Here is a 16,831-nt window from a genome sequence, read left to right as displayed (position 1 = left end):
TCGGCTACTTAAAATTTGTTCTTTGAGGTAGGCCAAGTTAGCCCTTCAGCTAACTACGGTTTGCCGCCAGAGAGTTCACTTTGGGACAAATCAAGCTCACGAGTCATCATGATTCTTCATGAGCTGCAGTTAGCCCTTCGAGGAAGGTCAAGTTAGCCCTTCAAGGAGGGCCAAGTTAGCCCTTCGGCTAACTACAGTTAGCCCCCACAGAGTTCACCTTGGGGCAAATCAAAATCATGAGTCATCATGGGCCTTCATGAGCTGCAGTTAGCCCTTCGAGGAAGGCCAAGTTAGCCCTTTGGCTAACTACAGTTATCCCTTCGAGGAAGGCCAAGTTAGCCCTTTGGCTAACTACAGTTAGCCCTTCGAGGAAGGCGAAGTTAGCCCTTCGGCTACCCAAAATTTGTTCTTTGAGGTAGGCCAAGTTAGCCCTTCAGCTAACTACGGTTAGCCGCCAGAGAGTTCACCTTGGGACAAATCAAGCTCACGAGTCATCATGATTCTTCATGAGCTGCAGTTAGCCCTTCAAGGAAGGTCAAGTTAGCCATTCGGCTAGCTACATTCGGCTAGCCCTTCTAACTACAGTTGACATGATAGGGGTTAGAACAACACAAAAACCCGCCGGCCTTCGACCCTCCACCTCGGGACGGGGATCGAGGCCGGTGTTTATGCACAGAACCTCCTTTGTTTACGCGCCCGGCGATAAATGAGGTCTGCGTGTGGGCCGTCCGCAGGCTTTCAAGCGGATCCCCTGGAATATAATCCCAGCAAGCTGGCCGTCGACAGCCGGCAACCTCAAAGAGAGAAATGTGGGAAAGATAATCACTGGGAAAGATCATCACTCGGCACTGCCGAGGAAGCGGGGAGTCCTCGAGGCGAGGGATTCGCACTGATTGTCAGCGGTCTCTGATCCTTGTTGGACTTTTAAACAACTTTGTGTACGCAGACATACATGCTGCTTTTGCCAAATTCATATGTGTGTGTTGTATTTTAAGTTAGGTTAGCCCCAAAAGCGACTATTAGCATGGAACTGTTTGTGCTACTGTTATATTAGCGCTCTGTCTCTTTCACACTCTTGCTTTCCATCTCCTTGTCCTTCTTGCTCACTCGCCCTCTTTTGACCCCGACCGGTCGAGGAAGAAGGACGCCCACGCTACGCTAGCACCTGCGCTAGCTCATGTCAATCATTCCGTGATTCATTTTAAAGAGTGCGGTCCAGATCAGTGCAAGTCATACAAGGGTGGTTTTGCACGGTATGCTCGGGTGCGACTTGCCAAAGGAACACGGAACAGGAAGAAACGTGCCGCCGGCGCGATCGGGGAAAAGAATTCTCGGTCCCCATGTGTTTAATACCCGCGCAGACCGCCGCCGACGACTACACCACCTCCGCTAAGGTCATTTTCTGTTGTCTGAAACAGAACTTGAAGCTGAACTCTGCACCGCCCTCGAGTGGATGTATTGCTTAACAGCCACGACAATGCTAAGCAGGCACATGAAGTCCGCGGGCAGTGACGTAGCACGAGTACAAATGAGGCTAAAGATGATAAAAGATGCCGGTTTAGCCCCCAGCAATACCTGGATTGACAACACACGACTACAGCTAGCGGTTAATTTTAGATTATCGGACGCCGCCATTATGCGTAGCACCCGTTGAACCCGGCGAATCTATGAAAGGACTCATTGATTCTTTCTCATTGTTTCCAAGGTGTCGCCGAGGCATTTATATACATATTTAACGGTCGTCATTTCACGTCTGTGAGAAATTGGCCCCCCAGAAAGTAGGCGGAATTTTTGTCGCACACAACTCAACTTGATGGCTTTTTCCATTTTTCCCAGCTTGAAATGATAATTCTGATTTATTGCCTACGCTGATTTATTCTCATACGTCGACCGTCTTCTCTGCCGGTAATTAACATGTCGGCATTCCCCAAAAGCCGCATGGGAGGAGAAACATTAGCAGGCAGACGGGCTTTTTTAAGATATATCCAAACGGGGTTGAAAGTGCCCACCGGGGAACCCTGAATACTGCAACTCGTGTGATGAATGGTTAAACACGTAATTATTTGGGGAGGAAAAAAAAAACCTGTTTTAACATCGGACTTTAAACCGAACCTGGTCTTTCTTAGCAGTTTCAATCACTTATTCGCTGTCTGACATGTCAATTTCAGACATCCAAACGTTCATTCCGTAATGGGCAATTTAAGTTCTTCGGTGAATCTTCTGCATTTTTGGACCGTGGGAGGAAGTTGGAGAACTCGAGGAAGGCCAAGCAGATATGGGGAGAATATGTAGACTCCAAACAGAAAGCCTTCCCTGTCGGAATCGAACCAGGGACTCCCTCGAGGTTTGGACTTCCGTGACGGTCAAGAGGCTGCTGGTAATCCAGGTTTACTTCCTGAAATGAGGACCTTCTCAGACGCGCAAAACGTTTTGTTTCTATTCTAAACCGAAGGGCACGGCCGAAAAGTTGCTTTCACGCCGTTTTCACAAAAAGCTACATCGACTTACTGAGCAGCAGCAGCAGCCCGGTGTCCTTTTCAAGGGCGCTTTGACAGGAATCACGCCGTCGCCGTTTCGTTCTTACGGGACGGACCCTGTAATCCCCCCGGCCGGATGCGCTGTCCGCCCCCGTTGCCGTGGGTCAAACAAAAAAATGCTACCAGCAGCTAACGGGATTGAAAAAACAGCAGGTTAACCACAGTTAGCCGCCAGAGAGTTCACCTTGGGACAAATCAAGCTCATGAGTCATCATGAGCCTTCATGAGCTGCAGTTAGCCCTTCGAGGAAGGCCAAGTTAGCCCTTTGGCTAACTACAGTTAGCCCTTCGAGGAAGGCCGAGTTAGCCAGTTAGCCCTTCGAGGGAGGCCAAGTTAGCCCTTTGGCTAACTACAGTTAGCCCTTTGGCTAACTACAGTTAGCCCTTCGAGGAAGGCGAAGTTAGCCCTTTGGCTAACTATAGTTAGCCCTTCGAAGGAGGCCAAGTTAGCCCTTCGGCTACCTACAGTTATCCCTTCCAGGAAGGCCAAGTTCGCCCTTTGGCTAACTATAGTTAGCCGCCACAGAGTTCACTGACGGACAATCGAGTTCATGAGTCATCATGAACATTCAAGAGGTGCAGTTAGCCCTTCGAGGAAGATCAAGTTAGCCAGTTAGCCCTTCGAGGAAGGCCAAGTTAGCCTTTCGGCTAAGTCACACCATTCACCCATAAATGCATCACACAGTTCCGGTGGAACTCTTGGATTTTTTGGGACTGTCTTCAGGGTGGAAACTCTGCAGACGACCCCATAGAAAGGAATTGAACCGGGTACCTTCTTGCTGTGAGACGGAAGCGCTAACCGCCACTGCCCCTTGAGTTCATTCACCCGCGCTAAGAGACCGATTTTAATTTATCTAAAGTGGTTATGCTTCTCTGCTGCGGCCATGTAATTTTGGAAGTCACGCTTATTTCACCCAGTCATACCACTCCCTGGGAGAAGGACAAGGTTGCCAGTGTGTGGACTCCACCTCAAAGGCTGCCCTCCATCTTTTAGCAGCCCTTCATACCGAAAACATTTCTCCTCAGCCAGCGTTTACTGCGAAGCCGAACATCACATATGTTCCGGATACTAATTCTTTCCATTTACGTGCAGTGATTTCCTCAGAGAGCGGTAAAGGGACTCCTTTATTTTTCCGTCTGATTTATAGACACTCTTGATTTTCTTGTTTGGACGTACTTGAAATTCCACATTGTTACCCTTCCCCGCCACTGATTGGTGTTTAAACTACCAATCCGTGGTAGATGGGGTCACTCCGAACTAGCAGGGCGGTAATCTTGGCAATTTCCCAATGCTAACATCGCACTTATCAATCTTCAGTGCGGGGTTAGCATTGCTAAGGCATCCTGCCCGTAACTCCCGATAGAACTAGTGGACGTAGCCTGTCCGGGCTAATTCCGTATTTGTTTTTTTGGGTTGCCATAGTGACACTGTATCGGGGGCGGGGATTCGCCGTCGTGTTTGATTATAAAGCATCTAAGCTAGTCACTACGAGCGTCTTAACTTAGCAATGTTGTGATACCGTTATGAGACTGTTTCCCGATTGGTTTTTCGCAGCATGATGAGCAACGGTAGCTTGAACCGCAACAAACGAGTGTCCTGCGGAGCCTCGGATAGCATGTCAGCAAATGTTTACGACGCGGTTGCCATGGACAACCAGACCATTCCAGTGGCTAAGCATAAGGAAGTAGCGGTGGAGGAAGGTTTCCGACTTTGCGCACATCGGTGGACAGAAAAAAAAAAGGGAAACAAACCGTCACCGGGGCGACCAAACAACATTTCGGTAACGTGCGCTAAGTTCGGCCCGGGAAATAACAACCCTGTCAATTTTTTCCCGAAACCTTGTTACGGCGGCGGTTAGCGGACAGCTTTAATGGCCACGGACAAAAACCAAAGCCGCGGGAGTTGTTCTTCAAGATCCTGAACCCGGGGACACACGTCATGTCCAATTCCAGATAGCGACGTGACAAAGTGCATCTTTTCCTGTGACAAAAAAAAAAATGGAAAATGGCCGCCGCCTCCTGCTAGCGCCGTCTCCGTCTGGAGGAGTCACGGGTGAGAACGGGGTCGGATGTCAGCTCAAAGCTAAACAGAGCCCCAACCGAGCGACGACTGCAAAAATAATCTTACCCTAGGGTACCTCATCGAAGCCAGGCAGTTTGAGAAAACGGCGGGTTACAACTCTACAAAACGTGACCATTTGAAAACTCGAATTTCTTCCTTAGCAACTTCCTTAACAACTTAGCCGAAGTGCGCTAATGAAGTGCGCTAGGCTGTCGCGGCTCCTTTAAAAAAAAAAGGCAACCGACTCTGGGCTCGCTCCGGCATCTGGACGTCATGTGGCGCGTGGCCCGTGACATTTGAAGATGTAAACACAGCGAGGAAGCGAAGCCGTCTGCTCTGCCCTCAGGTAGCCGCTAGCTGAGCGTCACCGATCCCTTCCCCCCGCCGCCGAAGCAGCTCCAGGCAGGCGGCCGGGACGGGATCTAATCAACCACCGCGTACATCTGGTCAATATTAGCACCGGCTCCGAGGGGCCGGCGGATGAATGCTGTTCACGCAGAGCCGGGAAGGACTGAGCCGCGACGTGATTAGATGAAGGAAGTGGGCGCGGCGGTTAGCGCTCCCGCCTCGCCGCGAGAAGGTCCGTGGTTTGATTTCCGAGCAGGCTTTGCGTGTTCTCCCGCTTTCTGCGGTTGCCCGGCATCGTCCAAAAACAAGTTGATTGCCTTGATTGGCCAAACGGTTGTCGGGAAGACGTGAATTATTATGTGAATACTTGCACGTCTGGACGTGTGAATGAGAGAGTGGATGGTCTATATAAGGTATGAATGAATGAATGGTTGTGTGTCTTTACATGAAGTGTGAACAAAAGAGTGAAGAGTGAGTTTATTTGTGACATGTGAATGAATGAATGACTTGGACAAGGATAAACCGTCCTAATAATGGACGAATGAATGAATAATTCCATGAGAAATGGCTTGTTTAGCCGAAGCGGCTAATTTGCTAAATACTTATTCATTTAAATTTTTATTATACTTTATGAGTTAAAAAAAAATATGAAATTATTTTTTCTTGAAATTAATATTTTTGAATTATTAATCTATTAACTCAATTATTAAATTTAAATTATAAATTAATTAAATTAATAATTCATCTCTGGATGTAACCCATCATGGATGAACCATGAGCAGTCGGCAACCATCTGACGGCGCCAGGGGAGCCGTTAGGGGTTCAGCGTCTCGTTCAACAACGGGAATGATCGGATCCTAGGACGTTCGCCCGACCCCCACCCCCCAACCCCCCTCTACCTCGCCACTTCTTGTAACGTCGACGGCGTAGGGGGGTCACAGAGTCAGCACTCGGCTTCGCTTACGCATCTCTTTTCCAGAGGTTCAGTATAACGGGGGCCGGACGGCTGCTCCAAATGGACTCACCGGGCGCGAGCTGAGGGGTTACCCGTTTTTGACTCGCCGCTCAGAACGCACCGGCGGTCGGGGCGAAGGGGAGGCCTCGCCGTACAGCGAGGGAGGAAGTGCCGGTCGCGCACTATGGGGCCATTGTGCAGCCTCCCGGCTGAAAGAGCGATTCATCTGGAGCCCCTGCAGAAGGTCCTCACCTCACCTAGACTTTTAGCATCGAGGAGAGGGTCGGGGGTTTGGATTCTTCAGGTAAATATGTCTCAGGACGGAAAGCACGTGGAGAAATCGATGATATCGATAAAGAGAGATGGAAAATCAGACAGGAGATGTGACAGTGAAGCTGCTGGATCTTCTCCTCTGGAACAGGAGGCTTCACCACTTCGCTATGTATGACAGCACGGAAAATAAAACCCGCCGTTTATTTAGAAACTCTCGACTCGCCGCTTTTTTTTTTCTCTCTCTCTCTCTCTCTCTCTCTCTAACGTTAAAAAAAAAAACAAAAAAAAACTCAGACGCGCATCTATGAAGACGTGGAAGAAGGGCGTTTTTTTTTAAGATGGTACTCACCTCCGAGCGCGACGCCGGGCCCGCGGAGCAGGGTCAGGGTCAGGGTCAGGAAGGCGCCCGCCAGGACACGACGCAGGGCTCTCATTTTTTTTTTTTTTTTCCTTTTTGAAACGCTCGCTCGCAAGTTAAGTCCTTCTCTCACTCTGGCGTTTACAGACGCTCCATTCAAAGGGGGGGGACTGAATGAGTTTTTGGGACCCACGTTACAGGATACTCCTACCGCGAGGAAAAGGGGGCAGGGCCCGCGGGGAGGGGCGGCTGGAGGCACGCCTTCTTCTCCAACCTCCCCAACCCCTGACACACACACACACACACACACACACACACACCGGAGAATCTCTCCCTCCTTCTGCTTCCCTTCCACATCTGCAAGAAAACGTCCCGTCCAAGCACTGGAGAGCAACAATCCTGCACGCCGCCGTCCTCGCTCGGCCTTCGGGGAAGGCGGACGCTCTCTGCGTACTTTTTCTGTTAATTAAAGGGAAATGTGTTTTGCCTGGCTCTTTCCCGGTGACGCATCTTTATGGCCTTTATCGCTTAATCGGTGTCCGGTTCCGTCTTCTTTACTTTGACAAATCGGACAAATCTCGAGCATGCTGTCTCTTCTGGGGTAGCGGTTTAGCGGTGATGCTACTCGGGGTGTATTGGGTTGGAGTTACAACTTCCTGTCAATCACAGGGTCACATGTCAACCATTCATTCACTCATTCACTTACTATATAAAGACATGCGACCAGTCATTCACACATCATAGAGGGACAACCTTTCACCCCCTCATTCACACATCATATAGAGACATACAATTCATCCTCTCATTCACGCATCGTATGGGGACACACAGCCATTCACTCAGTCATTCACATACCACATAGGGACAATTATTCACCCGCTCATTTACATGCCATACGAGGACATGCAACCATTCACCCTCTAATTCACGCATCATATGGAGACACACAACTATTCACCCTCTCATTTACATGCCATATAGACAGGAAACCATTCACTCACTCACTCATTCACATGCTTTCAAGAGACATGCAACAATTCATCCTCTCATTCACGCATCATATGGGGACACACAGCCATTCACTCAGTCATTCACATACCACATAGGGACAATTATTCACCCTCTCATTCACATGCCATACGCGGACATGCAACCATCCACTCACTCATTCACCTGCTATATAAAGACATGCAACCATTCACTCAGTCATTCACATGTCATAGAGGGACAGCCGTTCACCCTCTCATTCACGCATCATATGGAGACCAAACTATTCACCTTCTTATTTTCATGCCATATGTAAATACAGGAAACCATTCACTCACTCATTCATATGCTTTCTAGAGACATGCAATGATTCACCCTCTCATTCACATGTCATACAAGGACATGCAACCATTCACTCACTCATTCACAGCAATGAACCTCCTTCATGTTTCGGACTATGTAGAGGAAAGCCATTTTGAGGAGAGAAAAAAAAGAGGAAGCACATGGCACCCGAAACCCGACACTGTTTATTGCAGACGACCTTTTTCCAGCGCCACGGCCTCCCCGATTATTTCGGCTTGTCACGGGGGCTCCGATAGGAACGCTCCTTGCGAGCCTCGGTTCCTCGGAGAAGCTCCGGATCCCCGGGAGGGGAAGTCACCCACTGAGATGAGTGGGCTTCGGCAGAAAGCGAGAGCCGCTTTACGTAATGACCCCCCTTAGCATTTAGCATTTAGCATGATGCAACCGGATGAAGCGAGTTGTTCTCATTCCAGAGATCCCACGACGATCTCGCAACGACGACGATCCTTATTCAAATAAAGTTCATCGACATGAAAGCGTTCTCGCCTAATAACATTACACGTATCCTCCAGATCACGCTGGATGCGTGAAATACTTCATAAAACATCCACCCGCCGGATTTTTTTAAACATGCACAAACCAGCCGTGGTTATTCCTCTGCCGCTTATTGTATTTTCCGTCGGCTGCGTGAAATATTTGCGCCCCTACATCCCCGCCGGCTCCGCCACGCGCGGATGAACCCGGGGTTCGAGAACAATAAAAAACTAAATCGGGAGACGCTGCGCAACCACACGCGTATCGTGAAAATGAAATGATGAAAATACGCCGTATGTCGCGAAGATTACCGATGTGCCACCGTTTCCGCGGAAAGCGAATCAGGCCTCGTATTAGCGATCGTTTTGAATCACATCCGCGGCCCGTCGCTAAATGTTGCGCCGAATGCTAAAGGCTAAGAAAGGGATATCCTCACCGGCTTGTCTTCATGATGGTGTCCCGTGTTGGAAGCAAAGCATCGTGTCATACGTGGTGCTGATTCTGTTGGAAACAGAAAAAAAGTTAAAATAAATATAAATCAACTGGAGCCGGCTCGTGCAGGCCGGGATCTCCAGTTCAGTATTGAATTTGCAAATGTCATATTTAAATATTACATTAAGTCAAGTCATTTAAGCGGTACGTCCTCATATGGCGTGTGAATGAATGAATGACTGAATGAATGATTGACTGAATAGTTGTATGTCTTTATGTGAATCAGTGAGTAAGGGATTGTATGTCCCTGTTTCACAAGTGAATGAATGAGTGAATTAATGGTTGCATGTCACTATATGATGAATGAATGAGTGAGTGTTTCTATATGATGTGTGAATGAGTGAGTGAATTGTTGTATATCACTATATATCATGTGAATGAATGAGTGAATAAATGGTTGCATGTCACTATATGATGTATGAATGAGTGAGTGAAAGGTTTTATGTCACATTATCACATGTGAATGAAAGAGTGATTAATGCTGCATGTATGACATGTGAATGAATGAATGGTTGCATGTATGACATTTGAATGAAAGAATGAGTGAATGAATGGTTGCATGTATGACATGTAAATGAATGGTTGCATGTATGACATTTGAGTGAATTAGCTAATGAATGGTTGCATGTATGACATGTGAATGAATGAATGATTGCATGTACCATATGTGAATGAATGAGTTAATGAATGGTTGCATAAATGACATGTGAATGAGTGAATGGTTGCATGTATGGTATGTCAATGAATGGTTGCATGTATGACATGTGAATGAATGAATGGTTGCATATATGACATGTGAATGAATGAATGGTTGCACGTATGACATGTGAATGAATTGATGCATGTATGACATGTGAATGAATGGTTGCATGTATGACATGTGAATGAATGGTTGCATGAATGACATGTGAATGAATGAATGGTTGCATGTATGACATGTGAATGAATGAATGGTTGCATGTACCATATGTGACTGAATGAATGGTTGCATGTATGACATGTGAATGAATGAATGGTTGCATGTATGACATGTGAATGAATGAATGGTTGCACGTATGACATGTGAATGAATGGTTGCATGTATGATATATGAATGAATGGTTGCATGTACCATATGTGACTGAATGAATGGTTGCATGTATGACATGTGAATGAATGGTTGCATGTATGACATGTGAATGAATGGTTGCATGTATGACATGTGAATGAATGAATGGTTGCACGTATGACATGTGAATGAATGGTTGCATGTATGATATATGAATGAATGGTTGCATGTACCATATGTGAATGAATGAGTGAATGAATGGTTGCGTGGATGACGTGAATGAATGAGTGAATGGTTTTATGTCTATATGCTGTGACCGAGTGGCGTCCAGGCTGAACCCCGCCTCTCGACCGAGTGTAACATCGAATCAAACCGAAAAGACTTCCGTCGTCCCGTTTCAATTCGACTCCTCTGTATCACCGCCACGCACCTCCATAAATTAAGTCTGGATCAGAAACTCCTTTCCTTTCTGATTGTTGTAAACTTTAGTCTCAGTCATTAGCAGGGGACTCTAAAAATATCTCCTCTTGAGTCATATGGGCGGGGGAGGAGCTCAGCTTTCACAACTCGGATTCAGACTTCCCTCCGTCGCTGCAGTCATGTGGCCGGACCGCCGTCGTTCCCTCGAAGCTCCAGACTTGATTAAACCTCAGCAAGTACGTCAATGTTACTTTAAACCCGGTTTAATTCTCCCTACAGTCGGAATGAGAGCTCAAACCAAATGCCATCTAATCACAGCTCTCTCTGTTTTTTTATGATCACCATGATTTACGGGTTTTAAAATGCGGTGTAATGACACACCAGCATCCAAACAAAGAAGCCCAGTGGCGTCTCCGTGCATCCCGCTGTCGGAGAGAAACCGTTTTCGCATTTTGAAATTCATACTTCTCAAGACTTATCGCTTTTCGAGGCCATTTCATCCACTGAGCTAACAGTTCTGATCCAGCCACCTTGGCATAAAGGCTTGCTTGTTTGAATAATACCCACTCTTGCGCTGTTGTTGTGCTTGGCAGGTTGCAGGCCAGCAGCTAAACAGTTTGATGGGAAGCTGTGAGAAAACTCTGGAGTGGAGCGTGGCGTTGTTGTTTCCATACAGGATGGCAGGGGATTAAAAAAAAAACAAAACAACAACACTCACATAAACACAGGGGAACTGAACATTTTGAAATACTACCCTGCTGTTTTCTGTTTAACTTATTTATTTTAAGCGTTGTTTACTAGCTTTTTGTTCTCCAAACTGTTGCAGACAAGCAGTAAATCCACAACAAATGACTTTTCCAGATGGTGCAGTTACACATTCTGACCACTAGGTGTCGCTGTTTCGCCCTTGTTTTGTTTTTTTTTTACGTATGTTCGGCAAGTGCGCCTGAAATCTACTTCCTGTTTTCAAAGCTTAACAACACAACGGAACTTTTGACGGCGGCCGCAGCTGTGAAATTATCAGAAAATACTCACATATCCTCAAATATATCGATTAAAAGTCGATGGACGATTATTTCGTCGATATCGATGTTTTTTTGTTTTTTTTTTTATTGTCCGAGCCGCTCGTCGAAAGAACATCCGGGCATTTCGACGCCAGCCTGCCGAGGTAACGCTAGCATGCTAGCTTGAGCACACCTGGCGAGGCTAATTAAAAGATTTGGAAAAAGCGATAAAAAATGATTAAAAGTGTTTTAATTCTATTCGAAGGTCGAGAATAACATGAGACATGTACAAAGTCCTGGGACACACTGTCGGTGTAAGTACTTCAAAATTATACCTCATATTTAAGATAATACAAAATAGATACAAGGGGTAATTCAGTTGTTTGCTGCACTACACGGTAAAAATGTCCAAATAGTAATAATAGAAAGAATATGTACATGAATAAAAAATATGTACAATGTTTTTATAAGCTGTAGATTTTAAAATTATGTAATGAAATACCTTGTGCAGGGAATGGTTATAGAAATAACAGGTGCACTGTTGATGTGGGTAGTGGAAATGAGATGATAAAGTGTCCTCAAGAGTTTATAAATATTGCAGAGTTGTAATATAAAGTTTGAAAAATATATTTTTATAATCCCTGCAATCTGCATGAATTGTCATTTGGGTTGTCTGATTTTTTTATTTTTTTTACCAGTATCCACATCCTGATATTTCACAGTATTTATCTTGTTCATTGTTTATTTTCTTTTCATTTTAATTTGAATGAATCTGTCTTTTCTTGGGCAGAGGGTTTAAAAAACAACTCAGCTTTGAATATTCCCTGTGTGGTGTTTTATTTTATTTTATTTACTAAACAAAAGCATATGTATGTTGTAGTTTAAATGTAAACATCTTTCATAAACACGAACTAGTTAATGACTGTGATTATCATGATGGTTCTGTTGTTTAGATCCATTCAATGTATTCAACAAACATCCACTTCTGTCACACTCAATTGTATTTATTGTTTTCTTTTGTTCAAGAGTCTTTATATATATATTTTTTTTTTCTACATTTTCTGATACTTTGCACGCTACTGTTTTCAATATATAATATTTATAACCTTCCATTTAGGAATTTAAATGACCCCATTGTGAGACGGTTGTACTTCACATAACTTACCGTGATCTTTTGACAACCCTGTTTCTTTTCCTTTTCGGTTTTGATTCGTTTTCTTTCTGTTGCTTTTCTGTCTGTGAGGGAATCCGTAAGCCCCAATAAAAAAAAAAAAATAGCAAAACTGCGATTATCTTTACCACCTTTTGAGGTTTCAATAGTCCTCAGTGAGCGAGGCAGCAAATTCAAGAGTGCATATTGAAGCACTTTGAGGGAGAAAAGTGGCATATAATTGCAGTGTTTTCATACACTAACACTCACGTTAGCCATTTGTCGTCTAATGTCAAATATTTAATGAATTTTGTATTTAGTTGCTTTGGTCCAGGATTAGCAGGCGAGTGGGGAGCACTTTTTCAGATTAGGTTTAAATAAACTCTCCAGCATCTGTGATGATGTTTATTTTCTTTGCAAAAATGTATCTTGAACTTAAAATGTGAGTGGGGGAAAAAAAAAAGATGACATCCAAAAAAAGCTTTTGGTAAAATGATAAATCAAACACTGACTCTATCGCTGCCCAATTCCCAAAATGTAGATGTTAGATTTGATTAACAAGCCTAAAACTGGGAGTGAAATGTTGATTGACCCAGAAGTAGAGGTTGTAGAGTGATGTGAGAGAACCGTCAATTTAATTTCTGGCTCGGACGGGAGGGATTTTAATCAATAACTGATTCGTGGAGGTGAGTGTGTACAACCCACGGAGCGCACAATTGTCTGAAATTCAAAACATGTCTTGTTTACACATCCCACTAAAGTATAATATACTAAAGTGTCAATATTTAGTTGATATGAAAATCTTTTTACTCAGGCGACAAGTTTGATTCATTTAAATTGTATTGTGTATGGACGCATGTGATCTATTGAAAGCACATTTTTTGTGACAATTCTGAATGGAGTATTCTGCATTTTGCTGACAGCTCATCTATTAGTATTTGTTTAAAGATGGAGCTTAATGTGGCCGGAGTTGGAAGAGTTTCGGAAGCCCTTCCCTGATTGGATTCAGTTGTTTTAGGATTCCGTTTTATTTCCTTTTAGTTTCTCAGCCAAAAAACAAGTCTTCATCCAGTGAATAAGTCCCAGAAAAAGACAGTTTTGACTCACACGACACATTTCTGACTCCCAACCGTTCCACACCGCTAATGGTTCACAGTTCCAGATAATAAACCGCTAAATATGATTTATCACACCAATGTCTTGTGTTGTAACGTCAGCAGATGCTACCTTTCAGCATTACTTTGAATTAGCTGGAAGTTTTTCACACAAATTTTATGAAAATCAACTCTGTCAACTCAATTAGCTGATGAACGGAAGGACTGGAAAATTGTTTGCGTGGTATAAACCTTAATACGCAGCACCTCAAAATCCCATGAAAATAGTCACCTTTTCATATTTTGTTCTTTAAGTATGCTCGTTCAATTCAGACAAAAAGGCTAAGCTGGGTTTTCTAATAAAATTTCAAGGAAGTAATTAACTTAAAGCCTGCGGCTACATGTTTAAACACCAGTGTGTTTGAACCACAGCTTGTCGTCAGCGGTGCTAATCAGGCCGTCCACATCCATCCGTGCTCACGCCACTCAGCCAAAAACAAAACCTACATCTCTCCTTCATGCTGCTGGAAAAAAAATAAGTCTATCAAGTCAGGTGGGCGACGGAATGGGTCATTTCTTAAAAGCACATGACACGTTTTCCCTGAAGACTTGAATTTTAATTACCGTCCGAGTCCTCAGAAATCTACTAGTGGAAGAAATGTATCCTTTGTCGTGAGCAACGGATCGACCCATGATGGAACTTGTTAAACCTTTGCCGTAGATAATATGTAACAGACGCATGGAGAGATATAATGAGAAACAGGATCGGCAGAAACAGTTCGATGCACGATTTGTCTTCCAAAGTCCCAAATATAAACATCCATAGCTCAGTGAGAAGCAGGGATCTGTGGGGACCCCGGCCTTTTGTTTATGTAGCACATCAGTACATATAAACTTAGTCTTGCAAAGTCGTATCAGTGAAATTCTTCTATTCACGTCACCAAAACGCTTCAACACAAACCCACCTGATGGTTTACATTCTTGTACAAACTACAAGAAGTGAGAATGCACGAAACATCTGCCATGAAAAAGATACTTTCCTTCACAAAAGACATTATTACAATTAGACGCCCCACCTTTCAACCACCATTATTGTAGAATGATCAGCAAATCAAATATGGCCGATAAGTTATGTTCTGTTTTCGGATGATTGTGAAGTTTTGTTCTGCAGCGTCGGGCTCTTTGCGTCATTTGGCCTCATAACTCGAATAGCTTGAAAACTTTTAGCACAGATTAATTATTTTACAAAATGGATCAACCGCTTATGTCTTGCTCTCAATTTGGCGTATGGTATATTTTAAATGAAGGACATGCGAGCCCCCTTTTAGAAAAGGAAATGTGATTTCCGAACTTTTTTTCTCGACTGAATATAAGTCGCACCAGGTAAAAAAAGTAATATAATTAATGTGTGCATATAGAGGCTGCACTTGTCTATAAACCACAGGTGTAACATGAGATATTTACATATAAACATCTTTTTTTTAACTTGTAATTAAATTCATACATCAAATAAAGTACTGGAAATGCTTTTTTTTTATCTAGAAAACAGTGCCTGTAACATGGCTGATGCAAAAGTTGAATAATAAATAGCAGGAAAAGTCCATCCACCCATCCGTTTTCTATCCCTGCTTTGTCCTACTCCAGCTGGTCGCTATCTTTATCTCCCTCCTGCGCATTAAAACTGTTAAAAGAATTTCCCCTCTGGGGATCATTAAAGTTTATCTTATCTTAAGTCGTCTTCTTCGGTGTTGGGATCGAACGGTCTCAGAATTTCATGGTAATTTCATGGGTCAGATGTGAAGAGGCTAAATGTTTTGGCGGCGTGAAACTTGTTCGCGCTCCAAAAAAACAAATTAGCCGCATCGCAGTGTTAAAGTGTTAAAGTAAGAATAAGAATAAGAACAAATTCATTTATCACAAAGGAAATTGTTGTGCCAGAGTTTCAAGTAAAACATACCAATAATAAATAATAGTAGGAAGGAGGGGGAATAAGAAATACAAATAAAACTGTAGTGTCAAAGTCAAGGCTGTAAAGTGTTTTAAGGTCTGTTCAAAGTCAAGGCTATAAAGTGTTTTAAGGTCTTTTAAGGTCTTTTCAAAGTCAAGACTATAAAGTGTTTTAAGGTCTTTTAAGGTCTGTTCAAAGTCAAGGCTAAAAAGTGTTTTTTAAGGTCTTAGCGGCTTATAGTCCGGAAATGATTCAAAGTCAACTTTATTGTCAATCTTGTCAATATTCACTCACACAGAGCATTGAAATAGTGTTACTCTAAGATACAGTGCAAAAGTACAAAAGTAAATAATTTGTCAAAGAGAACAACGACAAATTATGCTGAGATATTGCAGGGTTTGATTTTTTTTTTTAAAGTGACAAATTATAGTATGCATACCTTTTTATCGCCATCACCGACTGGGGTCGGTACACGTATTTTGTTTATATTGGGACTATAATAACAAACGTGACTCCACTGTGTACTCCTATGCAGCTTTACTTGCAGCTTCCTTGTAACATCGCGCCAACAACATAGCATACCATATATTATTCAGAGCGGCTCGGTCTGTGGGAATCACCTGTTACGATAAATCCATATTTCAAGTAGAACTCCTGGTATTGTCTGTTAAAATCTTTCTTTTTCTTGGAAGTGGTTGGCTGCTCTTCTGTCTCTTCACTGGGCCTTTTCCCCTCGGACGTCTGTTTTTGACTCATTTTGCTAGCTTGCGGGTTACTTTTTGGCGCCCAAGTGACCGAGATACTAGTCATTTCTCAAAAGATTTTTCAAAATAAAGATTGTTCAGACTCAGATGATAAATCCAATGGAAATAATTGATTATTTCTTGGGCGGCCCGGTACCAATTGATCCATGGACCGGTCTGGGACCACTGCATTAGACCACTACCAAGTATCAAAACAAAAAGAGGCATTTTATGTTATGATAAAAAGTACCGTAAATTTCGGACGATAAGCCACGACTTTTTTCACACGCGTTGAACATTACGGCTTAACAACAATAAGGCTAATTTACGGATTATTTGTGAGGGGGGGGCTAACAAACTTCACGCCGCTAAAACGCTTATCCTCGTCACATCGAATCGATGAAATGATCGGGAAATTCTGAGACCGTTCAACTCCGACACCAAAGAAGGCGACTTTGTCAAGTTTAGTGCGCTCGAAGAAGCCCAAGCTAGCGACCAGCTCGCTGGTGCGGCTTATATTTGACCCCTCACTGTATATTTTGTAAATATTATATTTTATTTGTGATATTTGTGTTG

General features: G+C 43.7%; 2 protein-coding genes across 2 annotated transcripts in view; one reads left to right on the top strand and one right to left on the bottom strand.

Moving 5' to 3' along the window:
* The window catches only part of cspg4 (chondroitin sulfate proteoglycan 4), a 98,186-nt gene extending 91,468 nt beyond the window's left edge, over positions 1-6,718 (bottom strand). The window contains exon 1 of the mRNA XM_086149073.1: positions 6,524-6,718. Within this exon, the coding sequence (XP_086005199.1) occupies positions 6,524-6,608 (85 nt within the window). The 5' untranslated portion in view covers positions 6,609-6,718. The remainder of the gene's footprint in view (positions 1-6,523) is intronic.
* A 3,762-nt stretch (positions 6,719-10,480) lies between these two features.
* Positions 10,481-16,831, top strand: part of LOC147232314 (uncharacterized) — a 319,202-nt gene continuing 312,851 nt past the window's right edge. Inside the window, exons 1-2 of the mRNA XM_086148752.1 lie at positions 10,481-10,552; positions 11,586-11,634. Of these exons, the coding sequence (XP_086004878.1) occupies positions 10,496-10,552; positions 11,586-11,634 (106 nt within the window). The 5' untranslated portion in view covers positions 10,481-10,495. The remainder of the gene's footprint in view (positions 10,553-11,585; positions 11,635-16,831) is intronic.

Source organism: Fistularia commersonii, chromosome 7, assembly GCF_037954325.1.
Source record: "Fistularia commersonii isolate RoL2024-O1a breed Wild chromosome 7, RoL_Fcom_v1.0, whole genome shotgun sequence".
In the NCBI taxonomy this organism is placed as follows: Eukaryota; Metazoa; Chordata; class Actinopteri; order Syngnathiformes; family Fistulariidae; genus Fistularia; species Fistularia commersonii.
This window is presented reverse-complemented; position numbering and strand designations above follow the sequence as displayed.